This window comes from Coffea arabica, chromosome 11c, assembly GCF_036785885.1.
Source record: "Coffea arabica cultivar ET-39 chromosome 11c, Coffea Arabica ET-39 HiFi, whole genome shotgun sequence".
NCBI classification, from domain to species: domain Eukaryota; kingdom Viridiplantae; phylum Streptophyta; class Magnoliopsida; order Gentianales; family Rubiaceae; genus Coffea; species Coffea arabica.
In genome coordinates this window covers 35,813,546-35,839,494 of record NC_092330.1, presented here as the reverse complement: position 1 = coordinate 35,839,494, position 25,949 = coordinate 35,813,546, and the positions used below count along the sequence as shown (strand labels likewise).

The 25,949-nt window shown below is 36.9% G+C and overlaps 5 protein-coding genes across 8 annotated transcripts; 3 read left to right on the top strand and 2 right to left on the bottom strand.

Moving 5' to 3' along the window:
• The first annotated feature begins 1,361 nt into the window (after nt 1-1,361).
• On the top strand, nt 1,362-6,084 carry LOC113719338 (putative late blight resistance protein homolog R1A-3). 2 transcript variants are annotated; one of them, XM_027244549.2, is made up of 2 exons: nt 1,362-5,227; nt 5,774-6,084. In XM_027244549.2, the coding sequence occupies exon 1, from the start codon at nt 1,438-1,440 to the stop codon at nt 5,188-5,190; it is 3,753 nt and encodes a 1,250-aa protein (XP_027100350.1). In that variant the 5' UTR covers nt 1,362-1,437; the 3' UTR covers nt 5,191-5,227; nt 5,774-6,084. The 2 variants fall into 2 exon arrangements, with proteins under 2 accessions (XP_027100350.1, XP_027100349.1); XM_027244548.2 differs by having other exon boundaries at nt 1,363-5,227; nt 5,542-6,084.
• Nucleotides 6,085-6,342: 258 nt separating this feature from the next.
• On the bottom strand, nt 6,343-8,237 carry LOC113719342 (loganic acid O-methyltransferase-like). Its single transcript, XM_027244552.2, has 2 exons — nt 6,824-8,237; nt 6,343-6,516 (listed from the first exon to the last, which is right to left on the bottom strand). The coding sequence occupies exons 1-2, from the start codon at nt 7,451-7,453 to the stop codon at nt 6,343-6,345; spliced, it is 804 nt and encodes a 267-aa protein (XP_027100353.1). The 5' UTR covers nt 7,454-8,237.
• Nucleotides 8,238-9,800: 1,563 nt separating this feature from the next.
• LOC113719340 (putative late blight resistance protein homolog R1A-10) lies at nt 9,801-15,961 on the top strand. The gene is made up of 3 exons (XM_027244550.2): nt 9,801-12,093; nt 14,008-14,245; nt 15,595-15,961. The coding sequence occupies exon 1, from the start codon at nt 9,801-9,803 to the stop codon at nt 12,048-12,050; it is 2,250 nt and encodes a 749-aa protein (XP_027100351.1). The 3' UTR covers nt 12,051-12,093; nt 14,008-14,245; nt 15,595-15,961.
• Nucleotides 15,962-18,186: 2,225 nt separating this feature from the next.
• Nucleotides 18,187-19,141, bottom strand: LOC113715451 (mitochondrial import inner membrane translocase subunit TIM17-1-like). Its single transcript, XM_027239650.2, has one exon. It carries the CDS (start codon nt 19,067-19,069, stop codon nt 18,443-18,445), a length of 627 nt encoding a protein of 208 aa, XP_027095451.2. The 5' UTR covers nt 19,070-19,141; the 3' UTR covers nt 18,187-18,442.
• A 2,204-nt stretch (nt 19,142-21,345) lies between these two features.
• Nucleotides 21,346-25,038, top strand: LOC113716798 (protein NRT1/ PTR FAMILY 5.5-like). Of its 3 annotated transcripts, none has more exons than XM_027241249.2 (5): nt 21,346-21,579; nt 21,691-21,745; nt 21,864-22,078; nt 22,240-22,883; nt 23,663-25,038. In XM_027241249.2, exons 2-5 carry the CDS (start codon nt 21,724-21,726, stop codon nt 24,543-24,545), a joined length of 1,764 nt encoding a protein of 587 aa, XP_027097050.2. In that variant the 5' UTR covers nt 21,346-21,579; nt 21,691-21,723; the 3' UTR covers nt 24,546-25,038. The 3 variants fall into 3 exon arrangements, with proteins under 3 accessions (XP_027097050.2, XP_027097051.2, XP_027097053.2); XM_027241250.2 differs by having other exon boundaries at nt 21,346-21,594; XM_027241252.2 differs by lacking the exons at nt 21,346-21,579; nt 21,691-21,745 and having other exon boundaries at nt 21,957-22,094.
• The last annotated feature ends 911 nt before the right edge of the window (nt 25,039-25,949 follow it).

Here is a 25,949-nt window from a genome sequence, read left to right as displayed (position 1 = left end):
TGACTTTTGGTCTTGTACTCGCGCTATTCCTCGAATGGAACATGTTGTACTTGGATTGTATACGTTTTGAACTAGTTTGGTGTATGGAGGCTTTGTACCTCGATTTCTGTCAATGTAAATTATAAGCTTGAATTGCGGATATTATTTATGGTTCATGGATGTGTGTACATGACTCGATTGAGATAGTGAGTGAGTCCTGGCGAGAGTTGGGTGGGCGGTCCGCCGAACCCTTTGGTACGCCTTAGGGGGAGGTGGGGTCGTCACAGTCTATATATACCTATTCGCTAAGATGTACTTCAAGTGTTAAAATTTTGAGAAAGTAAGTTTAATTAGGGAAAATGTATAAATATAAGAGAAGATAGTAATTGTTGGTGTGTACATATATATTATAAATTGAAAGAAAATTCGGCATGTTAACAAATGCCTCCTGGACACCAACTAAAAAAAACCCATTTTAAAAATAGTGAAGTAGAACGAATAAGAATTTGTTGGAAAACTGTGAAACGCCAAACGGCACCAGTAGTCCGCTCCAATTCGCAATGACCCAGTTTTTGTGTCTCCTTCCCTACAGTGTAGGAGTAGGAGTTGGTATATCGAAAATTGTTTACGTTTGATGCAAACCAAAAAAAAAAAAAAAAAAAAAAAAAAAAAAGAAAGCCAACTATTGATTTCCTTCAATTTTGATACACAATTAATTACACTTTGCTTTCTTAAATCTAAACCCTGCTACTTTTTCGGGGGTGACATTCCAACCATAGATAAATATAAAACAAGAGAACAAATACCTTCCCTGTACAATCATGTTACAAGTAAACCAAAACCGTGCAAATCGTTCTTCAAATTTTATAGCATATCAGTCCAATTACAATGCAAAAAAAAAAAATGGAAATTTAGTCTTGATATAGGGTTAATTTCAATATATCACATAACTCTTGAAACTTATTTTCACATGTCACTCTAAACTAGCAGTTGTAATTTGTAAATTGCAATAACTTTTTATCTTATATTACCAAATTGCGACAGCATATAGTTTAAAATCAATTGAAAAATTAAAAATTGTCTTTAATGAAAAGGATTTAGCACGCCTAAATCAAATGCGCTTAACCTAAATTGAGGTATCTGGATTGAACAATATAACTACCAAAACTTCACTAATTTGAGTAATGTACCACAAATTGATAGTGATACACTGATATTTTAGGGTGTAAACTTTGAAATAGTGATAGTTCCGGGTTGCATGTTACAATTAGCTCGAAAATGTGGCAGATCGTTTGGTTCCGCTTGTCATGGCTTGATAAAGGCTACGCTTCTTCGTTCCTGCAAACCATCTTCCATCAACATACCTTTTCTTGACAAGCCTTTTTTTTTTTTTTTCTTGAAGAAATTTGACTTCCAAGAACAGAGAAAGAGAGAGAGAGAGAGAGCAGGAGACAAAAAATGAATCGAGCTTCTATTGATTCCGTCACTGATCAACTCTCAAGGCTGTTGTGCCTGCCAAACTTGCCTTTGCACATGAAGCAGCAAATTCAGAGCCTTCAACTGGAGCTAAGGTTCGTGAAAATGTTCTGCTGCTGCTTGAAAAACTGGATGGCAGCTGCTGATCATGAGAACATGCATTTGGGATCAGTACGAAACAGTACCGAAGGCACTGTGGAAGCATCAGGAAAGGGGCTATACAATGCTGGTTATCGTGCAATAATTGGAAAAGATTTCAAAGATTGGGAACTCCTGGCATCTAATATGCTAAGAGAAGTTGAGAAATGTAAGCCAACAATCAGAGAAACTGCCGTTTCTTTATTTGATCTTTCATCCCAATTCATAGCTTTCAGGGCTGTTGACGAGATCCTGGATTTCATTGATACCATTTTAATGAATTTGAAGGATCTTGTCAGCTTGAAAGATGAAGTGATTATTGGTTCAGTGAAGGAGCAGATCGAAGCACTCGAAGGTAAGCTGAGGTTTCTCAGAAACTTCGTTGACTTCGCAGCAAGAAGATGTAGCAAGCAGGACAGAATGGAGGATTTCTTGACTACCCATGTTCAAGCATGGGCAAGAAACTCTGCTTGTTTGTCACTGCTATGTTGGACAGATAGCATGAACAAAGACAAGGAACCCCAGAGGAATGCTATGCTTCCTCAGTTGCTACTGAAGATCATGCCTTGTAGTCAAGCAGTTGCAGAGATGTATCTTGAACTCCTGAAGTCAACGCCATCTGACACTCTTTTAATGGGTGAAATTGTTTCTGGCTTTGTCGATTCTCTCCTAGGAAATGCAGGCATATCTTTAAAGGTTGATCTTGCTATCCTTCGAGAAGGGCTCCTGTTTGCGTTAACATTTCTGGTGGATCCCCCAAAAGAGTCGGCAAGAAAAACTGAGTTTGCTGATATGGTTGAGAGTTTGGTGATATCTGTCATTTGCTCTCTTCATGTTGCTCAAACTGAAGATGGAACTACCAAGGCAAGAAATGATAATCTGTCTGATTTTCTGGAGAAGATAGAGAAACTCAAGGCAGAGGTCTGGGAGCTTTTTATCGCCATGCCAAATTCATCGGAGTCTAATTTTCCCAGGACTAATGGAATGGGATTTATTGATTTCCTCATGGGAAACTTGAATGACATGATGCAGTACAAGGCCAACCATATTCCTTTTGCGGAGCATAAAGTTATGGCAGTTCTCGAGGAGCTGTCATGCTTTAGGTCCTTTCTTCAGGATGCAGAGAACGTGCAAAATGACTATCAGGAGGTGAATGCTCTGCAGACACGGATTATCAATCTGGCATACCAGGTGGAAAATGTAATGAATTCATGTGCTATTTCAGGTATTCCTATTTGGCATCAGATTATCTGCTTCTCTGATATCCAGGAAGAAATCAAGTTTTGCGGGACTGAGATCATGACCATGAAGCAGAAATACAATATTGGGAAGCAAATTGCTGTGACAACTTCCAAGCTTGCCCATTCATCACGAGGTAATAATTCAAAATTTGATGAAGATGTTGTGGGATTCAAGGATGAGGCGAATCAGATAATTGATTTGCTTACAAGTGGATCGAAGAACCGAGAGATTGTCTCAATTGTTGGAATGCCAGGTGTAGGTAAGACCACTCTAGCTAGGAAAATTTATAATGATCCTTCAACCACATCTTACTTTCACGAACTTGCCTGGTGTTATGTTTCGCAAGTATATACAAGCAGAGACCTATTACTTGCCATTTTAAAGTGTCTTAGTGTCAGTATTGATGATGTTAAGCTCTCAAAGATGAGCAATGAAGATCTGGAGGAACAGCTCAGGAGATGCTTACTGAAACAAAGGTACCTCGTGGTAATGGATGACATTTGGGATATTAAAGCTTGGAATGTTGTAAAACAGTCACTTCCAGATGATGGAAATAGAAGTAGAATTATTTTCACGACTCAAAATCACCATCTTATATCAGATGATGAAGGAAGTGGCAAAACTTATCTGCTTTCTCCACTGATTGAGGAGAAACCTTGGGAGTTTTTGCAAGAGAAGATATTTCACAAAGATGCTTGCCCTCAAGAACTATTGGAAATTGGAAAGAGAATTGTGGAACATTGCGAAGGATTACCCCTGGCAATAACTGTTATTGCAGGTCTTCTTGCAAAGGAAAAGAAGAATGTAGGATGGTGGAAGCAAGTAGAAGCAAGCTTAAGTTCTGACTCGACTACAAAGGGATACATGGGCGCTATAGAACTAAGCTACAAGCATTTAATGGATTATCTAAAGCCTTGTTTCCTATACTTTGGAGCATTCCGGAAGGGTGAAGTAATTGGTGCCAGAAAGTTGACCCTGTTATGGAATGCCGAAGGCTTTGTAAACAGAAACCAGAGGAGTTGCTTCGAGGTCGTGGCAAAGGAGTACTTGAAGGAGCTTAACGATCGAAGTCTAGTTATTGTTTCTGAAAGAAGCTTCAATGGGGGGATAAAAGCATGTCGCCTCCATGATCTGCTACACAAATTTTGCTCAAAAAAAGCAAAAGACGAAAAGTTTTTACATGTGCTGGAACGGTCAGAGGATTCTGATCATATCCTTAATCCTGTAAAGCATGATCAATATCGATTATGCATTCATGCGGAATCCACAGCTTCTGGAAGTTTGAAACCCGCTTGTCAACGTGTGAGTTCTCTGCTCTTCTTTCGGAAAAGGGATGGTTACTTTTATGATGATGATGATAGCTATGCTTCCAATTTCTCCCCTGACTTCTTAGAAAGTTGTAAACTTATTAAAGTTTTGGATTTGAAGAGTGTCTACTTGCATTCTGGCTTCCCGAAAGAAATTGTATCAATGGTGCATTTGAGATATGTATCAATTGGTGGTAGTTTTACAGAAGTTCCAGCTTCAATAGCCAACCTCTGGAACCTGGAAACTTTTGTTGTGGCAAGTACAAAAACCATTTATTTGCCGGATACATTTTGGAGGATGAAAAATTTAAAGCACGTAGATGTCAGTGAAATGGCAATCATCTCTTTAGGGGAGTATGAGGTTGAGGATTCCTGTCAAATGGACAATGTGGAGACTTTTTCTTCACTTGCTTTCACTCAAGGAGGAAATACGGAGAAGCTGTTGAGGAGGTTTAGGAGACTTCGGAAGCTGAAATGTGAAATTGTGGAATCAAAGAAGTGCAGAAGGAAAGGAATTCAGTTCCCAGCACTGGCCTCCTTGGAAGATCTTGAGTCACTGAAAGTGTCTACCAATGGTTCTCATGACCAAGTGTTTTATAGTTGGATGCGGATTCAGTTTCAGGCATTCAACTTCCCCACAAAGCTGAAGAAACTAACCCTCTGTAAACTTGGTCTACCATGGACTGCCATATCGACAATTGGGGAGCTACTCCATCTTGAGGTACTCAAGTTGCGGGAAGGAGCCTTTAGGGGACAAAGATGGGATGTGGGAGATGAGGAATTCTTAGAGCTTAAGTTCTTGGAATTATCAAACATGGACGTTGTACTCTGGAAGGCCTCCTATACACCGTTTCCTAAACTTGAACAACTTGTCATTGAAGATTGTTCTGATCTTGAGGAGATCCCATTCAGTTTTTCAGAGATTGAAGGCTTGAAGTTGATTCAATTGAGGAGGTGCAGCTATGATGTAGAAGATTCCGCTCAGCAAATTCTCCAGGAACAGAGGGATTCAGGAAATCCGGAATTTGATGTACTTATCTTACATTGATTTCGAGATGCAGAATATCTATGCACTCTTATTACCTGTAAGTAAATTAAAGTTCATAGTCTTTTCTTCTTTTACCTCTTTCTTTGGCCACTGCATTCATGTTTTCATTTAGTTAAGAAATGAGCAACACTATCCCATATTATTGAGGGCCAAGTAACTTTCATCTTACTACTGCTTCAAAGATGAAAAAATTAGCAGTACATGTATAATTTTGCTTGTTTCCCTTATAAATTAATAGTTTGGATTTATTAACTCTTGAAATCTAATGAAGATTGTATATGATATTATGCAGAATTTACTTGAACAATTTTAAAAGCTAACACTCTAAATAAATTAACAATTTCCTTGCAGAATTATCATGATGGATCAAGGGGTGATCAACGACCTGAAACCATAAAATTCTGTTCAATTGATTTGAGTCTGCACCTATTTAACTAAGCCAATTGAAAAGACTACTCACTGTGACAGCTTGTGGAATTCAGTAACTACCCCCTTTGAAGTAACTAGAAGGCCAAACAGAACACCATTGCTTGAGATTTATGTGTAATTTCTCACTCTGTATTTATTTATTATATGGTTACAGATGTTTGAAGTCAAAATCTCTGTTGATCCATCGAATTTCATGGTTGTTGGATTTGGATATGCTGTCATGGCTTTATATGCACTAAGTAAGATGGTTATCAAGATTGTATCATATTTGGACAAGATTTCAAGCATATTGTTCACTTGTCAGATGGTAAACTTCTAGTGTTCCGAACATCTGTGTGGATTACTGGTAATGTTGTTCAGATATAATCTATTTGTATACATACCATTCTGGGACAATTGTAATCTTACACTCTTGTACTACTATGTAACAAAGAAAGAGGAACAGGAAGGAGTTTATGTTTACAATTCCAACATATCACATAATTGGTGGTACAAAGGCAAGAAGGGAATTAATCTTTCCTTTCATGCTTTCTAGAGGGGAAATATGGTATGTATAAGTAGTAAAAATCATTGTATGTCTGTTACTGAAATAAAATCTGTATGAGAAGCTATCAGCATGCAGATCATGCAAGACTGCATCTCACTTAAGCTGGAGGACAATGAACAATTGCGTGCCTTCCTTGAACCCTGATTCCAAGCACAGTGAAATATCTGCAGTTTTCTTTATAGTCCTTTTGAACATTTCATTGGATCATGAATCTTGGACCTAGGATCCGTCACCTCCATGCTTTCAATACTGAAACAACCATTTATCTTCACCAGCGAAGCCATCTCCTTTGGAGATGCAGAATAAATTGGTAAGTTGAAGGAATCGATTTGAGCTTCATTGAGGATTCCCTGTAAACCGAGAAATTAAAGGTATCAATCAATAATATCACATCAAGTATATCCACTTATTTGATTAAAATTTGGAAATTGTAAGGCTCATGTCCAGTGGAATCTCTTAGCAATTTACTGCAGCAACTGGCAAAGTGGTCCGCGGATTATTTGTATTTGAGGTTCTCCCTGGTTCTCATTCAGTTTCATCATTAATCTAGTACGTAAAGCAGATAGCTCTACTTCCATTCCTCTACCAAGCATCCCCTCAGAATTAGGAGCTTAAGCACATCCACATCTAGATTTTTGAATGACTAGTTTGTCTCACCTCATTAGCCCTATCCACAAGACTGGATCCAAGGAAGTTGAACAGAATGCCAGCAGGTAGCTCGGAAGGGTGCACCTCGTCAGGGATACCTGGTATGATAAGTACAATCATGCCTTCTGGTACGATCTCTTTAGCTCTTGCATTTAGGAAAATCCCCATATCCTTTTCAAATTGAGCTGCATAAGCATTGACTACTTCATCCGAGGCACCTGCACAGTGTATTTTCCCCTTATTCCAAGAAGAATTTTGGTCAAGCAACTTTTCTGGCACCTTAGAGAGCCAGTGCAGTGAATAAGACGAATGTGCAAAATGGATGGAAGATGATGGAAACAGCTGATCATAGAAGGTGCCTGGCACTCCTGCTGAAAAGTATTGCCTTTCAAGTGGGAGAGAAGTGAAAAGGGTGTTGAAATCATTGGATGCATGATCATTGAAGAACACCTGAAATTCAAGCTTATGCGAACCATCATATTCAGATTTGTGCTTGTTTTCTATGGCATCTATTATGTTTTGCACAGCAAAGAAAGTATTTGGCCCAACTGAGCATCCCAAGTCTGCGATACAGAGTCTATTAGAGGCAGAACTCAGGCTCTTGGTGTCAAGCTTCTCAACAATTGCCTCTTTGATCATTTCTCTGGCAACATTTGACGTATCCCTCTGTAAACTTTGAACACACGTCAAACAGCTTGCTGTTTCACGTCAAACATTTGTCCACAGGCAAGACTCTAAAGCTAAAACTTGAATTCGTTCCTGTTACAGTAATACCATCATTGTGGGAGAATTTGAAGTGATTTGGGGATGCTGAATCTCCAACATCTCCAACGTGTTGATATGTTAAAGGACATTAGGTTGAAGTTTTTATTGGAGGTTGGAGATAAGGTTTTGCATTCCCTCAATATGATTTTGATGAACAGGTTGATTATGTCTAATCCCACCCATTCTATATGATTCTGGTTGAAGAAAATAGATGTATTCATGTAGTAAGATGACTTTTTGAGTTTAACGACAAAAGTGTTTCTTTAAAATGTACTAATAACTTGTGATGAGAATTGAATGTCTTCTCAAGTATACAAAAATGAGAAACAACATATTCATATGGCATAGGATCAAATTCTCAATCAACAATTGGTTAAGTGTGTTATACTTCTATCTGGCTCGCTCTCAGTTTCTTAACAATTTGCTAATTTTAGGATGTTGACGTGGTCTAGCAGTGATTTAGTTCTGCTCTTAACTTTGTCTTAGAAAAAAAAAATCTCAGATGAGCATTTTAATGAGCTTTGGTTAATTAGTAGTATTAACCTCTAAAATCTCTAACAGAATAAAACGTTGCTTCATGAGCAACTTGTTTCCAAAAATCACGCATCTTTGAAGATATCAAAAGAAACTTTAGAATATCATCATTAGTAGGACTCAACAAGGTAACCACTTCACTAGCCTGAGTTTCACATCTCATTTGCAGGATTCCCCAAAATCTCAAAGAGAGAGCAAAAAATGGATTGCACTTGTGTTGATTCTGCCATTGACCAGCTATCAAGGCTACTGAAAAGACCATCCTTGACTTTGCTTATGAGGCAGGAAATCCGTACCCTTTTACTGGATTTAAGATTTCTGAAAATGTTCTTCAGTTGCTTGGCAAAGTGCAAGGCTGCTGAGGAGGACACCACTTTGCATCATTTGAGATCATCTCTCCTGACGAATGCTGAAGCTATGATGGAGGAAACAGGACAGGACCTCTATGATGCTGGTTATTTTGCATCCATTGGAATAGATGTGAAATATTGGAACCTTGTTGCAGCTAAGTTGCAAGAAAAAGTTGAACATCTCAAGCCAGAAATCAGGAATACTTGTATTCTCTTGGTAGATTGCTCTTTAGAGCTCAAGACTTCTAACAGTGGTGGTATCCTGGAATTTATGGATTCTATCCTGATGAATCTGGAGGATCTTGTCAACTCTCGTGATGGTATTTTTGTTCCTGTGAAAGTGCAAACAGAAGCCCTTCAAGAGAAGCTAAGGTTCTCCAGAAACTTTCTTGACTTCACGAAAAAATGGTGTTGTAGGCAGGAGCAGGACAAACTGGAAGCTTTCTCGACTGTTCTTCGAGATTGGGCTAAAAATACAGCGTGTTTGTCTATTCTGTACTGGATAGATGGTGTAGATGAAAACATGGGAGCTTAAATCAATACTATGCTTCATAAAATGCTACAAAAGATCATGCCTTACAGCCCCAAGGTTTTGGACATATATCTTGAACTCCTGAAAGCTTGTAAGTCATCAAAAGCTGATAAAAGTGTGATGGGTGAAATAGTTACAAGCTTTATCGATGTTCTTCTAGAAAATGCAGTGGTTGCTGTAAAGGATCATATTGAAGATCTACAGGATGGGCTAGTTCTCTTGATAACATTTATCATGGACCCGCCAGAGGAGTTTGGAAGAAAATCGAGAACTGTAATCTTCACCCAGATTTATGCACTCATCAGAGAGATGACATTTTTCATTTGCTCACTTTGCAGTGATAAAATGAATGATGACACTTCCAGGGAAAGAAATACTTTGCTTCCTGATTTACTCAAAAAGATTAAGGAAGTTGAGGCAGAGGTCAGAGAGCCTAATGGCAAGAAGCCTAGTTCATGGCATTTTGATTTCCCTGTGACGGATGCAATTGGATTCATTGATTTCCTCTTGGGGAATCTGAATAAAAGTTTGAAATACATTGCCAACTTCATTCCTTTTGCAAAGCATAAAATTGTGACTATTCGTCATGTTCCTTAGGCCTTTCCTCGAGGATATTATGGAGCTGCAAACTGAGTCTGTTGAACTAAAAGATCTATGGACATGAATTATCAATGTGGCATACCTGGCAGAACATGTCATCAACTCATGCGCAACTACTGAAACTCCTATTTGGAGCAATATTTGGAGCAATATAATATGCCTTTCTGATGTCACAGATGAAATTAAGCATATCCAAGCCGATGTCATGAAGATAAAACAGAACCAGATATCCAGCACAAGAAATCCTAGTATTCAGAAGAGTTACAGTTTCGGTCGACCACGAGCTAGTATTTCAAGTACTGATGAAGTTGTAGGTTTGGTGGAAGATGCAAAAGCTGTACTAGACAAACTTACAAGAGGATCAATGAAGCTGAACATTGTTTCTATTGCTGGCATGCCGGGTGTAGGTAAGACGACTCTGGCAATGAAAGTCTATAATGATCCTTCAGTTCAATGTTACTTTATTAAACGTGCTTGGTGTTATGTATCACAAGTATACAGAAGAAGAGATCTGTTATTTGATATTTTGAGGAGCGTTATTGGTATTGATCAGGTTGAAATCTCTAAAAAGGATGATGATGAAATAGCTAATCAACTCCGACAAAGTTTAAAAGGACAAAAGTACATAATTGTTATGGATGATATCTGGAACCTTGGGGCTTGGGATGCTGTAAAATATTCACTTCCAGATGATAGCAACGGAAGTAGAATTTTGTTCACAAGTCGGAATCACAAGTTGGCTGAAATGTCTGGACTTCCGTTCCATGTTCATCCCCTTAATGAACTTTCTAATGATAAAAGTTGGGATCTTTTACAAAAGAAGGTGTTTCACAGTGATGGCTGCCCTTCAAAATTCTCAAACATTGGGGAAAAAATGGCAAGAAATTGCAAAGGACTACCTCTGGCAATTGCTGTTGTTGCAGGTCTCCTTGAAATAAAAAAGAATGATATACATTGGTGGAAGCAAATTGAGAAAAATTCAAATTCTCGCATTAGTACTGAAGGCTGTATGGCCATTCTGGAACTCAGCTACAATTATCTACCGGATACATTAAAAGCTTGCTTTCTTTATTTTGCAGCATATAGGCAAGGTGAAGTAATTGCTGTGCGGAAGCTGATGCTATTATGGATTGCTGAAGGACTTCTGCAACCTGAGAAGAGGAGCTTAGAAGCAGTGGCAAAGGAGTCTTTTTTGGAGCTAATCGATAGAAGCCTAGTGATTGCTACTAGCAGAAGTTCCAAAGGTGGGATAAAAGCTTGTCGTGTTCATGATCTATTGCACTATTTCTGCAGGGAAAAAGCTAAAGAAGAAAGTTTTTTACATGTTGTGGAAAGGACCGAGGTATCTCAATGTTTCTCAAGTCCCATAAGGTTTGACCAATACAGATTGTGCTTGTATTCTGAATGGGAAACTTTGATCAAATCAAAGCCTTCTAATCCAAATGTCTCCTCTCTAATGCTATTTGCTGATACTAAAGAATCAACCCATAATTCTGTTGCCTCCCAAATTTTTCAGAGTTTTAAACTTCTTAAAGTACTGAATTTGGAGAGCATCAATTTGGATTGCCCTTTTCCTGAGGAAATAGTATTAATAGTACATTTGAGATACCTAGCAATTCGGGGTAATATTATGACTGTTCCATCATGTATATCCAACCTCTGGAACCTAGAAACCTTTGTTCTTCAAGGTTCATATGATTTTGTTCAACTACCGGATACCATATGCAAAATGAAAAGTTTAAAACATGTGTTTGTCAGTGAAAGGGCTGTTGTCTCTCTTGGTGATATGGAGCTTGAGGAATCCTCTCAATTAAATAATGTGGAGACATTTTCTTCCTTGTCTGTTGATCAACGAGCAGATTCATGGATGCTATTGAGAAGGTTCCCTAAACTTCGGAAACTGAGATGTGTATTCACAGAATCAGAGAACTATACTGGGAAGGGTATTCAATTTCCCCTATTGGCTTTGTTAAAAGATCTGGAATCACTAAAAATGTCTACTTATGGCTCTGGGCAACTGTTCTATAGCTGGATGCGTGTACAGTTTCAGGGATTTAACTTGCCCTCAACTCTTAAGAAACTCACCTTGCATAAGTTTGGCCTACCGTGGAGAGCAGTATCAGAATTGGGAAAGCTTCCCTGTCTTGAGGTTTTGAAATTAAGAGAACAAGCCTTTCCAGGACAAAGGTGGGAAGTGGACGATGAGCAGTTCTTGAACCTGAAATTCTTAGAATTATCCAGTTCAGAAATTGAAGAATGGAATGTCTCCGCTGAATCATTTACCTGCCTTCAGCAGCTTGTCGTAGGAGATTTTTCCAGACTTAAGGAGATCCCTTCAATTTTTGGCCAAATTTCTACCTTGACAATCATTCGCTTACATGGCTGCAGCAACCAAGTCGAGTTCTGCCTTGCAAATCCTCAAAGATCAACAGGATATGGGAAACGAGGAACTTGAAGTACTAACCACATACTCCACATACTGATGGAAGTTCTTGGACGTAAGTTTACAGCACTTGTATACTTTTCTTCTAATCAGTCATGATAATAGCTTCTACCACTGAAAAAAGATCATATGGTTTCTTTGATTAAATTGAATTTGAGTTCTCACTTTTACTTTCCCTGAGGGGACCTGAAGCAGGATATCATTTACCATCACATCATAGGATTGTTGTTACTATATAGTTTCAGATGATGGATTTTTCACTAGAATATTGGCTAATAAAAGATTTCATTTCGGTATAGTTCTTCTTCGCTTATTCACTTGCTAGTAAATGTAGATCCCTGTTCATTCCTTCTCATGCTCAAATATTCATAGCTTCTAGTTTCACTGATATGAATAAAGTTGGGTTTTTGCTCTAAGGACCTAATTCATACATTTCATTTTACTTCCTCAGTCTAGGATGATGAATACTTCTGTACCTGAGAGAAGCTTTAAGTTATGAACGTTATTTAGCATTGATAACCGCGACAGTGTGAAACCATCCACGAAAGCAAGTCGGAATGGTCTTTTGTTATGAGCATGAGGATTCTGGAAGTGCAATAATTGGCAAAACTGTTTTTCTTTTGCTAGTTCTGACCAGCTTATTATCATCTCATTAATTTTATTGCCGACTCTAAGATAAGAAATTCAACATCAGCTCCCAACACATGATCGATGATTGCATCTAAAATGACTGATCAATTAGATAAACTCTGGTTAACATTTCTTTTAAAGAGAGAAGAATTCTTAACATTCCCCTGCATTCTTCACTATCAGTCTGCAAGAGCTCTCTGAATTGATGTGGTATCCCGGAAATTGATACTTAATCAGTGTTACACTCAACTCGTTTTCTGGTTTGAAATGTTCTTTTCAGTGCATAGGCACCACAATCAATATTATCTGAAACTGACAGTGATTTATAGCTTTATTGTTTCACTTAGCTTTTCATTTTGTTCCAAAGAAAGTCTTTCCTGAAGGTCTTGTCTTCTTTGACGACTTCCATGCTACAACATATATTGGTGCAGAGAAGCAGGAATGTTTTATATTTGGTTCTCATAACTTCCTGCATCTTTATACTAAATAAAATCTATATGGGAAAATTTTCAAACTCTCTGCAGCAGTTCTTTTTTTTGTTTTTTTAATCCTTTTCCCACCTTTTCCCTTGAGAAACTAATCTCTTTATGAATCAATCTTCAATTGCAAAAGCAATTTCTAGCATCAAAGATTGTCTAAACTTTGTTACAATAAATGGTAGAATCAAGTAAAATCTTGTCTATATCATTGGTGCATTAAAAAAAAAAGATTAGGATGATTAAAAGCATTAAATGACAAAAGATTGCATACATTAAGTTCTATTACTTCTTTAACTGATAAAGACAATCATACACACACACACACACACACACACACACACAAATTTCTTCATCACTTCAAACATTTGCCTTGAAGCAATTCAGATACATTTACAAGTAGTGTAAAATCCAGTAAACCCTTGTGGTCTGTGCAAAGGTTTAGAAAACATCCTAGATTTTTAAAAAAATAATAATAATAATAAGTCCACATAAGCCCATTTGGCTATGAATTGATATGTACTTTGGATGGAAACCATCTAAATTGTAGAATTTGAGCTACATTCGCTTCAAAGCAAGTATAAATGATAAAAATTAGTTATCATTGTTCCTGTTAAAATGCCAAATTAACAAAGTTTAGTTCATTTTTCTCCTTGCTCAATCCAAAATTTTATTTTCGAAGAAAAGTTTATGACTTCCCCTTGTATGAAAATGACAAGCCTTTTTTTAAGTTTTTTTTTTTTTTTTTTTGGGTTTCATGTTGGTAGATTTTGATATTTAAGACAAAGGTTAATCTTTTCTGCCTTATCGAATCTGCATAAATGGTTTTGACTTCTCAAATATCTTTTTCACTGTTATGCCAGCTAAACATTATACTGCCTTCAAGCTGGTGAGCTCCCATCTAAGCGAACTCGTAGCTGTTATGCTGCTGGTCTTCCATCAAAGTGAACTCCCATATGCCCGTGGTCGACGAGTTCGACGAACTTTCAACTTTTAAGCTCAAACTCGACTTGTGTAAAATATAAGGTGCTGGAGATCGAGATCGAGGTCAAGCTCGCTCAAAAAGCAAATTGAGATTGAGATCAAGCTTGAGCTCAAGTGGTAAGATGTGTTAATTATTTTAAGAATATAGGTTTCTAGGTAATTTAATAATTATAAAAATAAAAAATAAAAAATAAAAATATAAGAATATATAAATATGAAGCTCGAAAAGCTCAATGAGCTTTTGAACAGAATATGTAAATGCTCAAATTCGACTCGATTAGATCGAGCTTGAGTTGAACTTTGACTGAGCTCCTGCTGAGCAACTCGACTGGACCCCCACCGCCATGCTTAACTATATAAAAGCTTGGAGATCATTATTGGTTTTGACCAACATTGACAGAAAAAGGATTTGTTATCTCTAGGAAGTAATTGGCAACACAATGATGTTAGGATGAAGTTTAAAGCTTTAAGGTCAAGAAAGTTTTGTATTGTTGCTTTTGTTTCAATTAATAGTTGCTAGCTACTCTCTATTCACAAAATCTCGCCGGGGTATGATACAGATATCATACAAGTAAATCCTTACACTAAGTATTTCTGTATCATTACTGTTCTAGCTTGACACAAGAAGAAGATCTTCATTGAGTGGACTTCTACTATGATATATGAAAGTTTCGCAATGATTTTTCAAAGATTTAGCATTTAATGCTCTAATGACTTATTTGTCCATTATAGTAAGCATTATGTTAAGGTACATTAGGTAGATTATGCTAAGGTCCAGTACATCATCTTTATAATTAAGAGTATATTAGGTAGATCTAAAAAGTAAGAAACACCAAAATAATAATTCATCCAACACACTTTTTTATGAGTATAGATAGCTATGGATAAGAAATTCCTCAGCTTATTATGAGAGTACATAACATGGACAAGGAACTAACCAGAAACTTGTCCCAAGCTTCAGAAGTGAAGATATAAATCTTGTCCAATGAAAAATTGATACAACTTCCTCGTACTTCATGCTATCTAATCCTTCCATCTCCCAAGTTTAGGAAAAGTCAGTTTTATCTTTAAGCATCTCATATCTTACTAAGTCTGTTGAACTCGATTATCAGATGGTGTACAGTTTGCATAAGTTTATGAAGCTAGATCCAACCCAACAACTTTGTAGTGTACGTTTCTTCAATTATTCAAGTGAATACTTGACCATGTGATCACTTAAAATAAAAACATTTTGAGAGAAGGTTGTCTTTGGCCTGCTTTGATCTACATCCTTTCAGCATGAAATATGTGCAGAATTTACTACCGCTAGACATGAAACTTTTTCCATATTGTTCTGAGAATGAAGCCTATGATCAAAAGTTGGTATGTTTCTGCTCAGTTGGTACAACAAAGGCTAATCACTGGATATCTTGAACTGATCTTCCAATTAAATTGCAGCTTTATCATTTCTTTACTTTTTTTTCCAGGTCCTTGAGGGATAAATATTTGGAGCTGAAGGTCAAGCTTTCTTCATATATATGCCCTGGTCTCAATTATGAAGGTCTACTCAATACTGTTGGTTTTCCAGATCCTGACATGGTTTTGCATTTATCAAGAACACTACTTCTATTGTTCTAAGATAGTGTCTCATCTAAACAAGAGCTCAAGCTTCATGTAGCATTGACGATTCCTAACCAAATTGGTTATAGTGATGTTGCAAGCTAACCTTGTTCAGTGACTGAATTAACTCTTGTATCTATATTCTGTTGTAGCTCTGTACAATGAAGAAATACATCCATTACCTTTCAATGGATATTCTGAGCTGCGCCGGGGGGTGTCAGTAGTTTCTATTTACGTTTGTTATCATTGCACCAACTGTTTTTTCTTTTTCTTTTTCTTTTCGCCCCTTATTTGTTAAACTTCTTTCAAAAGTTCATAGGTATACAAATGTAATTATGCAAGTCCCAAAGAGCAGAGCAAAGGAATCTGAACCTGAAGCAGAGTAATTAATTTTTGCCAGAGATCACATCCACAGTTAAGGGTTGACACTTGACAGTAAATGCACAAACACTTTATCCAATAAAATTGTAACAGTACAAACAATACAGTCGTAGAAAACGAATTATGCATCATCAGTTTTTAGCGGATAGAGAAGAGGCACTACTGGAAAACAAGACAGGCCAGATTGTGGAAAAGCTGATCTGCGTGAACTTCAACAACAGCTCGCCAGATGAAATGTTGGAGCAGTGAGAAGTTAATGGTATAAGCTCAGGTAAGAAATACATTAATTGGATACAAATCTTGCAATCCACATTCCTTATTCAGATTTTCTTCAGCTAAAAATCCATCCTTAACTTCGATAAAGCAATAAGAAGGATATTACCGCAAACTATAGACATAATTACACTACTTAAAACAATCTGTGTTTGGATCTATTCAGATTCGAGTAGCTGTTGCCACCATCCATTAACCGTATTAATCTTACATGCAAAATGAAATGAACAAACAAATTTTCAAGTTAATACATAGCCCATGCACAGACGCAAGTACATCGGTACATACCTGTTTGACGCATTTGGAAAATATTTCGGTTAGAATGATAATCAGATAGTTCGGAACAGGTGATGCAGGTTGATAAAATGGTGAACAAGTATAGAGTGCGTATATTTATAGGTGTACTAGTATAATTTTGCATCCTTAACATATTGGGATTAAGATTCTTTATCCTAAGTTCTATCTGAGGCAATTTAGTTTATTGAGAAAGTCCTCATGGGCAAGTGTTCGATTGTTGGTTGCGCATTCAGTTTAAGGGATTTACCTTTCCCTCCTGGCTTAGGAAACTAACCCTGTATAAGTTGGGTCTACCATGGAGGGCAATGTCAACAATTAGGAAGCTGCCATATCTTGAGGTACTTAAATTGCGACAGCATGCCTTTTGGGGGGAAGATATGGGATATGGAAGATGAAGAATACAGAAAGCTCAAATTCTTAGAAATGTCAAAACTTGGACATCATACACTGGAAGGCGAGCTCAAATCCCCTTCCCAGCCTTGAGCGACTTGTAGTGGGAGAGCCTCTTGAACTTGTGGAGATCCCTTGTTTTTTTTTTGCAGAAATTCAAAATCTAGAGGAAATTCTGTTAAGGAGGTACAACAACGAATTGCTGCATTCAGCTGAGACAATTGTCAATGAGCAGAAGAGTGAAGGGAACGAGAAAATTCGTTTACTCAAGTTCGGTTAACAGAAGTTTGCAGATGGAGAATGAGTATCTCTTTGCATTCACATGTAAGCAGAATCAAGACCATCTTCTTTCTTCTTATGAATTATATCCATAAGCTACATGTTTAATTTTCACTGGAAGTCTGGAAGCTCAACATCGTCTTCCAACTCTCCTTTCTTGTATAAAGAACAAGCTTGATATAGATACTCCCTAATAATAATTAAACTTCTGTCAGGCTTCTTGTAACGTGAAGAGATGTATTTATAGTGGACTGCTTTTGGATTATGACTCATCTGGTTGAGAGCAAATAATTTTGCACTGGCCATTGTTTTTGTCTAAAATCGTTTGGCAGCACAATGCAGTTGTGATTTCAGTTTGCATTTTTGTTCTGGCCTTGATATACTTCCTTGGCTTCTTGCTTTTTCCAGTTAGAAGCTTGAATGTCAAGACTCAGATAAATTCTGTTCTGAAAACACTAAAGTTTCAGCAGGGATCAATGGCTGAATTGCATTTTTCTAGATTTTTTTTTTCTTTTGTAGAAATTTGATATATTTGAGGTAAACAGGTGATTGGAAAATGTGTTCACGGAAAACATAGGAATTTTGCTTTGGAAAATTGCTTTCCAAACAAAGCCAATGTTCAACTCACAATCATTCGCATTAGCAACTGTAAACTTATTGTACTTGTTAAAAGAACAAATCTACATAATTCTAACTTCTTTCATGTATACCAGTTGTCTCAACCACAAATTGATGGCACCAACTCTGCCTTGCACTAGCCAAATCGGTGAAAAACATACACCACAATTCACGCTATCAATAGGAGGATTAAAAAACTAAATTAAAAAACATTAACCAGGAGAAACAAATTAATTCAATTGAGAATTCAAGATTTCTCACTAAGCCAATCTGTCACTACTAAATTAACACAGTGTCAAATATTTAACCTCAACAATCAATTTCCCTTTACCAGAGAATCCTTGTAGGATTAATTAAAATTAACAACAATGTAAGACGTAAAATTTCAATATCAATCTATTCTCCAAAAAGAATGAATGTACTTGACTAACCATAGTTATGATCACTCCCACTGAGTAGTGAAAAAGCATAGAAATTTCACTTGAACTCAAAAGTCGGTGGCAAAGGAGCATCAAAGCTCTCCAAAATCTCCGTCTTGGCTCCACTCGTTTCTTCCTCTTTCTTTCCACCACCACCAAACCACCCTCCAAACCAGGACGCTGACCCGGAAGCACCGGCTGTCTCCGGCAGGTCCTGATTACCCTGATGACCCATGCCAATAGGCACGCTACTACGATCAACATATATAATTTGTTGCTGTTGAGCTGCAACGAATCGATTTACAGCGATCTGAAGGCCTTCTATGAGGGCCAATAAACCTCCACCAATTAAAGCAGCCCGAGAAGCGGAGGCAAAGCCCTGGCGCATTTGTAGGAATCCCCCGGTGAAGGCCCCGGCCATGATGGAGTTCCACGGATCCTCCTTTTGGCGGAGGTAGACGAGGGAGCAGTCGGAGAGGGAAAATAAGGCACCCCAAACGGCGAAGCCGCCGGCAGTGGCTGGCGTTTTCATGCGGGCGGTTTGGTAGGCGCCCAGGAGACGAGATCCTCTTGGGGAATTCTTTAGGCCTTTGAGAAAGTAAAACGCTCCGCCCCCTACGGCACCCATGCCAAAAGCGCCGCCGATGTCATCTAGTATACGATCAGGACAGGGGTCCCGTTCCATGGTGGTTAACGGAGAAGGAGGAGAGCGGGGCCGGTGGAGAGTTTTGAGAGGGTTTTTGAGCGGGGAAAATTGCACGTGTTATTAGCAAATTAAAGTGTAAATAATAACATGACACTTGGCGCAACACTATTGGTGGCATTGAGTTGGCATAGAAAATATGTCACGAGAAAATAAGTTAGCCAATTCATACCAATCGATTAATGAATAAATTTTAATATGCAATTGATTATCATGTAAACAATTCCAATTTCTTACCAATGCCAATTAAGTTATCCATTTCAAACATACTGATTAATGAATGAATTTCGATGTACAATTGATTATCATGTCAATAAATTTCAAAATTTTTTTTACCAATGTAGTAATGTTTTGAATATCTAACATTTAAAATTAGAAAGGAATAATTGCAGTTTTGAATAATTCTTAATTTTTTAAAATGGAGTACAAGTCATTTTCAATTGGCCCTTAATTTGGTAACTGCGAACGAGCAATTTTTGCGATAACTTAAATTTCAATTTAGCCACTTGAGATATATCTACTAATACATTGATTTATGATTTTTACAATGACTTAAAGGTTGAGTTTAGCATGCTCAAATATATGCATTTTTTACCAATGTAATATGCCAAAATGCCTGCATTTTTTTAAAAAAAAAAATTGTGATGATATTGGAATATCTGAACTCAAACTTCAATTTGGCCTATTGAAATATATCCATTAATTAATTGATTTTGGTATGAAACCAATTATCATATTAAGAGCTTCACATTTTTTGCAAATGCAACAATAGTAAAATGCCTACCCTTTTTTATGATTGTAATGCTATTAAAATATTTGTGCTCTTCATTGATTAACATTTGTAAAAAGAAAGTTAAAAGAATAAACACAACTTTGAACACATGTTTTATATACTTTTTTGATATTTTGCTTCATAATATTAGCTCCATCAAATTATACAAAGTGCTTTTCATGCTTTATATGCTCTCAAGCTCTTTCTTAGAGGGATTTTTTTTGTCTTTTTGACACTCTCTTTCTTAGAGGGTTAACTTCATTAATTTAGAGGTGTTGCAATGGTCCTCAACGGCTCTGGTGGACAACCGTTTGGGCCTTGTATCCTAAATTTCTGTCCAGCTGATTTTGCTCCAACTCTTCCGTTTAAAAGCGCTTTCCTTTTCTTTCAATTGCTTGGCCCAATTTAATGACCAGTGACAAACAATCCATGAAATTGTCTCCAAGACCGAGGCCTTTCCTTAGATTCAGGAAAAAAGAAAAAAATCCAAAAAAAAAAAAATAAAACTCGTTAAGCAAGTGACAAACGTAATGATGGTTCAAATTTGAAGCCATACAATTGGTGACTTTTAAATTATAGTGAAATTGAAGTAAATATATTTTGTGCTTTCATCATACTCAGATTTTTTTTTTAAATTTAACCAATACTATATATGAAGGAAGAGGGGGTTTTGTTGTAAACAAAAAAATTATCACTTAGGTACTTTCTAAACTACTCTTGATAATTATCCACTTCTAATATGTCTTTTTACTAAATAATATTTTTTCTAATTATTGTTCTAAAATTCTTTTCTAGAATGTGAGATGTGAAAATTAAGATTTTAGGATCTTTAAATCTTGATATCTCAACGATAAATTATGATTATAAACCTACCATATAATTATTTGTCACTATGTTTTATTTTGGTGAATTTTTTACAAGTCTATTGTGAAATATAAAATCAATTCTCCTTAACATGTTTTCGATAAATGTACTCAAAAAACTTTTACAAATATTTTTCCCATTAGTTACACACATTGATGTATACTTTGGACACTCATATAAATAACGATAGGACTGATTTAGAAATGCTCTCAAATGTATCCCAAAAAAAAAAGTTTTTTATATCCAAATAGTACAAGCCCAGTTCTGTACTTTCCTTCAATGTCTTGAAAATAAGACTGAACCAGTTGGTTCGATTCGCAAATCGGTTATATCTTGGATTCGGTTCAATAATTAATTCAAAAATTTAATTAAATGGATCAAATTCACTCAAGAATCGAAAAAAACTGAAAGGTTCAACTGGTTTCACTAATTTTTGATTTTCTAAAACAAACACATCAGTTTATTCAAAAATTTTTAGTATTAAAAAAAATAAAAATTGATTAAATGAGCTGAACCAGCCGAACCGCGAACCGGAAGCTATTCGCCTTCACTCGTCGGTTCGGATTTAAAAATATTTTGCTTTCCTTTCAATTTCTATATTCTTTCTTGAGAGCTTCCAGGTAACTGCAGTTCTGCAGTACTATTTTAGCTTTATTTCAGTCAAATGGTATCAACATGCACGGTCTGGACTCCAATATTTAATCAAACAAAATAAAACTTGCAGGTGGCAATGAAAGGGTAGCATCTAAGCGCAGGAGCAAACCAGTTGACTGACTTCTGAATCAAACCCATACTTCTTAAAGACAAGTTTCTCAATCTGTTGTTCTTCTTTCCCCATCCTAGACAGCAAGTGGAGGTAAAGAAAAATTAAGTCTGTACTCTGTTTCATATGGTTTTGGAAATTTTAGGATTATTCAGCTTGATTTCCCTTGTCCTAATGCTATTTTTCTTGCACTTTGGATTGCAGGAGAAAAAGGATAATCCATAACGCCGAAAGAAAATGGCATTTCTGAGAATAATGGGTACTTCTTTTCATCTTAGATTCACCAAAAACCTTAATACTTGTTTGACTTCCTCTGTTTCGAAAATTAGTCCTTTTCTGCGAAAATACTAATTCTGATTCCTTTCTTTGTCGAGCAGTTCTGATATGGGCTGATATGTTGGCAACGTATGTAACGTGGATTATGCAGAAATACTTATCAGATGTTTGGAAAATTGGATTTACTCATGCTGCTGGAATAATGAATGTGTACAATGGCCTTGCTAAATGTGTCCCTCTATTTCTTTTCTCATTTGTTGATTGTGGAGTGGATAATTTCTGGATACTGCTTTTCTCAAGTATTGCCTTTTCTACTGTAAGATCTTCTGCTGGCAAGTTCTTTATCAGTTCTTCCTCCCTTCCTTTAATTCAGAGAAAATACTTAGTGTGTAATGTGTTACTTGATTATTGAAGTGGAGTTTTTACTTTTAGTTTAATTGGACTTTGTTGAATTAAAAATTCACTCAAAATGAACAGGGCTTGGGGTTTCTGTCAATGTCTACACCGCCAGTTTTGCACAAGGCAACACATACCTGTAATGAATACCAGCCTAATTGTATTGGTCACACACAAAAAGCCCTTTTTTACTCAGGTCTGGCGTTGGTCGCTGTTGGAATAAGTGGGCATATTGTTTCATTAGTTACATTTGCATTGGATCAACTGGAAAGGAGGTCAGTCCCAGTTCATGATACTACTTCTCACAGGCGACGAAATAATATGGGATTGGTAATTCAGCTCGCTCGTATGAGGAGGAACAAAGGCAAAAATGATGTTAATTTCATGACAGAATACGAAGACCCACCACCACCACCACTAGTTACTGAAAACAGAAGGCAGCAGCCTAATGACACACTCGAAGAGGATTTGTTGAAACTTCAATTTCAACCATTGGAGGCAATGTTGGAACTTGTTAACAGGCAGAAAGAAAGAAATGGAGGCAGCATATCAGACTTGAGAATATTGGGCTTTATTTTCGTGCTCATTGTTGCAGTTGGTGTACTTATTGGTCTTCCATATGTGAAACCGTGGAAACTCCGCTTTGGAATTCCAGCAATTTGTACCTTGGTGGCAACACTTGTATTCTCGCTGTGTTTTTGTGGATACAAGGACAGTAAACTCAGGTTTGTTCTACACACTCTTCATGCTTTGCCCTTTGTCTTTCATTTGGTTGACCTATTGGCGCCAGAGAAACAAGTTCTTTACAAGACAACAATACTCTGTCATACAAATTAACTCTACAAGCATCATACAATCAGTTTGCTCAAAAGATTGATATAATCTAGATGCCATCTCACTATGAACAGGTGGTTAGTGTTAGTTCTTCACTTTTTAGCTCATCCACACATGATTCAAATTGACAATTTTAAGCTGCAATTGACAAGTTTGTGAAAATTAGATGTACAAGGTATGCTAATGAGCCTAAACAAGGAGCAAACTATCGTTTTGCGTGTGGTTTAATATCTTTAATGAGTCTGAAATTGTGTTCAAACATGGATTGGTTGAGATTTGAGCTGAGTATTAACAAGCTCTTATTAAGCCAAGCTCAAGAAGCTTGATTTACCATTTGCAAATTTCAAGTTTCATCTCATCAAGCCAAGCTTGAAACTAGCTTAAAACATTAACCAACACTAACTCTTGATCAGGCTTTGTTTAATTAAGTGAAAATGACTTTTAAGTCAAGTGAGCTCTTATCGGGCCAGGCAAACTCCATTGTGGTCTTATATAGCTCGGTTCATCTTTCAGCCTTAGTCTCATATTGTCAATGCCTATATGCTCCGGGTTTGACTGCTCCAAACGTAAATGTATTTCTTTGTTTTAAATTAACAGATAATGAATCTGCTGATCCTGGCCTGGTACTGTTTGCTGTTGTCTACTTTCATTCTTTTGTTTCTTTATTTAGGTACTCTGACAGGGCTGTCATCAGATTAAGGACTCACAGTAAAGAGAGACAAGTCCTAATTCGCATGCTTCCAATTTGGTTCACCTGCATAATTTGTGGTGTAGTAACAGCCATTGGAAACACATACTTTGTGGAGCAAGCAAACCACATGAATTACAAGGTTGGAATACTAAAGTTCCCTGATTCAATCCTTCTGGTGCTGTATGGAACAGCAAAGACAGTTTTTAAAAGGGTGTATGACCGTATCTCGAACTGGTTAGGAGAAGCCAGCCAAAAAAAGTATGCACCCGCATTTGGCATTGCATTAGCTACAATATTCTCAGCATCCTGCTGCATTGTTGCTTCCATCATTGAAACTCGAAGGATACATGTGATCAGAAGTCATGGTTTAGTTGACAAACCTGATGAGGATATTCCAATGACTGTTTTTTGGCTTGTTCCACAATTTGTTCTTCTTGGTGGACTAGACGCGTTTTATGAGAACAGTGTTGCTCCATTCTTAAATGATCAGAGTCCTCCATCAATGAAAAAGTACCTTGTCTACCTCAATCCTGGATTATCCGGTCTGGGAGCCATTGGAAGTGTTTTCTCGGTTTATGTGGTGGGTGAAATTAGCAAGAAAGGGGGGAAAAAGAGTTGGTTCCAGCATGACTTGAATCAGAGTCGATTGGATCACTATTATTGGATACTTGCTGGCCTGAGCGGTGCAAATCTCATTTGGTTTTTCTTGACAGCAATATGCATCCCTTTCCCTTACAGGGATCCAGTTTCAAGTGATACACAAGAGACAACCGACAATCAGGACAAAAATGTGGACCAGATGAATACAAATGATGAATTTATCAATTCTCTTATTATAAAGGAAAATCAAGACGTCTTATGAGGATTGAGCATTCAGGAATCAGGCCAGGCTTGAGAGTTTCTCAAACTGGGGGAATAGAAGTCTCTGCCATTCAAGTTTCAGAGTTCTTGTATAAATCGTGATAGAAGATTTAGATACCACAGCATTCTTGTCCATATTTTGCATTTTAAGGTTCAAACGAGCCAGTTCTTTGGTAATGTTTCATCTCATTCTTTGAATGGTAAATGGCCCGAATCCAAACTAGTGTTTCTTTCTTGTTTTACATCAAGAAAGTTGGAGGCTAGGGTTGCAGTATGAGGCTCAGAATTGCTTGCCTCCTCCATTGGTCTGATCAGTTTTTGTATGGCTGTTTCAATATCTTTCAGTCTTAGCCTGCTTTTGTATAAAGCTTGTGCCTTTTCTTTTATCATTCATATAATCAAATCAAATAGAGGAAAGGAATGTGACTTCATACATGTAACAACCAGCATCATGAATTGAATTGGATATTGTCCCATAATGTTGTTTTCTTCAACCTTATATTGATTACTCTTAAAGTAAGTTTTTTTTTTTTTTTTTTCTATCTCTACTAATTGCTTATATGGTAAATTCTTTGTACCTTTTTCAAGTGTAAATCAGTCAATAAATGACTTTACCTTGTACTATCATTTATTTCTCCCCCACCTTCACTTTTTTTGTTGTTTTAATTATTTGAGTAAGATGAAAGAGTATATTTAAAGCTTTGATTCACTTCACATAGAGCTTTAACAGGAGGAAAAAAAAAAAAACTACTACTGTAAGTTGTGAGTTGCACAAGTTCAACCACATGGGCGCAAATAAGAGTCGCACAATAAGAACTTAGGACAAACTTGGCATATGAAGCCAACTAAGCTAGCCAGCTAAGAAGGTAGAAATTTGCTTCATTATATTTCTAGGTTTCTGTCATCTTATTTTTCTTGGACAAACTCCATGTTATATAAGTATCTAACCGTTCACATTAACAGAAAGCAAATACACATAATTACGTCTGCAATGGAATATTCAAGATCAAAATGAGAAGACATCTAAAACTAAAAATTGGCTGAAACATATTTATTAGGGGTAGGCTGGACCTGTAGGATAAACCTGCTCCAGTTTTTTTCTACCTCTGGCGTGTCTCAACTTATTTATTAATAATTTAAGAAGTAATTGGAGTTTTAGACACTTACATTTTGTGGCTGTCCCATTTCACTTCACCATTGTTTAATTTCTTACAAAAAAAAAAAATATTCAAAGAGTTCTCCTCATCCTAGCTAGTGGTGTCTCAGGTTGGAAGTGTGGGACTCAAGTATTGGGTTTATAACCAACTCAGGCCAGCGGAGTGACCTGAATTGGCCAGTAAGTCTCTCCTTGAGTATAGCTCCAGGGATCAAATTCCCGGACTTGCATTATTATTCTTATCGAAGC

Coding starts and splice junctions, on each gene's coding strand:
- LOC113719338 (XM_027244549.2), top strand. CDS start 1,438: ATGAATCGAGCTTCTATTGATTCCGTCACTGATCAACTCTCAAGGCTG.
- LOC113719342 (XM_027244552.2), bottom strand. CDS start 7,453: ATGATCAAAGAGGCAATTGTTGAGAAGCTTGACACCAAGAGCCTGAGT. Junction 6,517..6,823: donor TTGTGGATAGGGCTAATGAG/GTGAGACAAACT, acceptor CTCGGTTTACAG/GGAATCCTCAATGAAGCTCA.
- LOC113719340 (XM_027244550.2), top strand. CDS start 9,801: ATGAAGATAAAACAGAACCAGATATCCAGCACAAGAAATCCTAGTATT.
- LOC113715451 (XM_027239650.2), bottom strand. CDS start 19,069: ATGGAACGGGACCCCTGTCCTGATCGTATACTAGATGACATCGGCGGC.
- LOC113716798 (XM_027241249.2), top strand. CDS start 21,724: ATGGCATTTCTGAGAATAATGG. Junction 21,746..21,863: donor GGCATTTCTGAGAATAATGG/GTACTTCTTTTC, acceptor TTTGTCGAGCAG/TTCTGATATGGGCTGATATG. Junction 22,884..23,662: donor TACAAGGACAGTAAACTCAG/GTTTGTTCTACA, acceptor TTCTTTATTTAG/GTACTCTGACAGGGCTGTCA.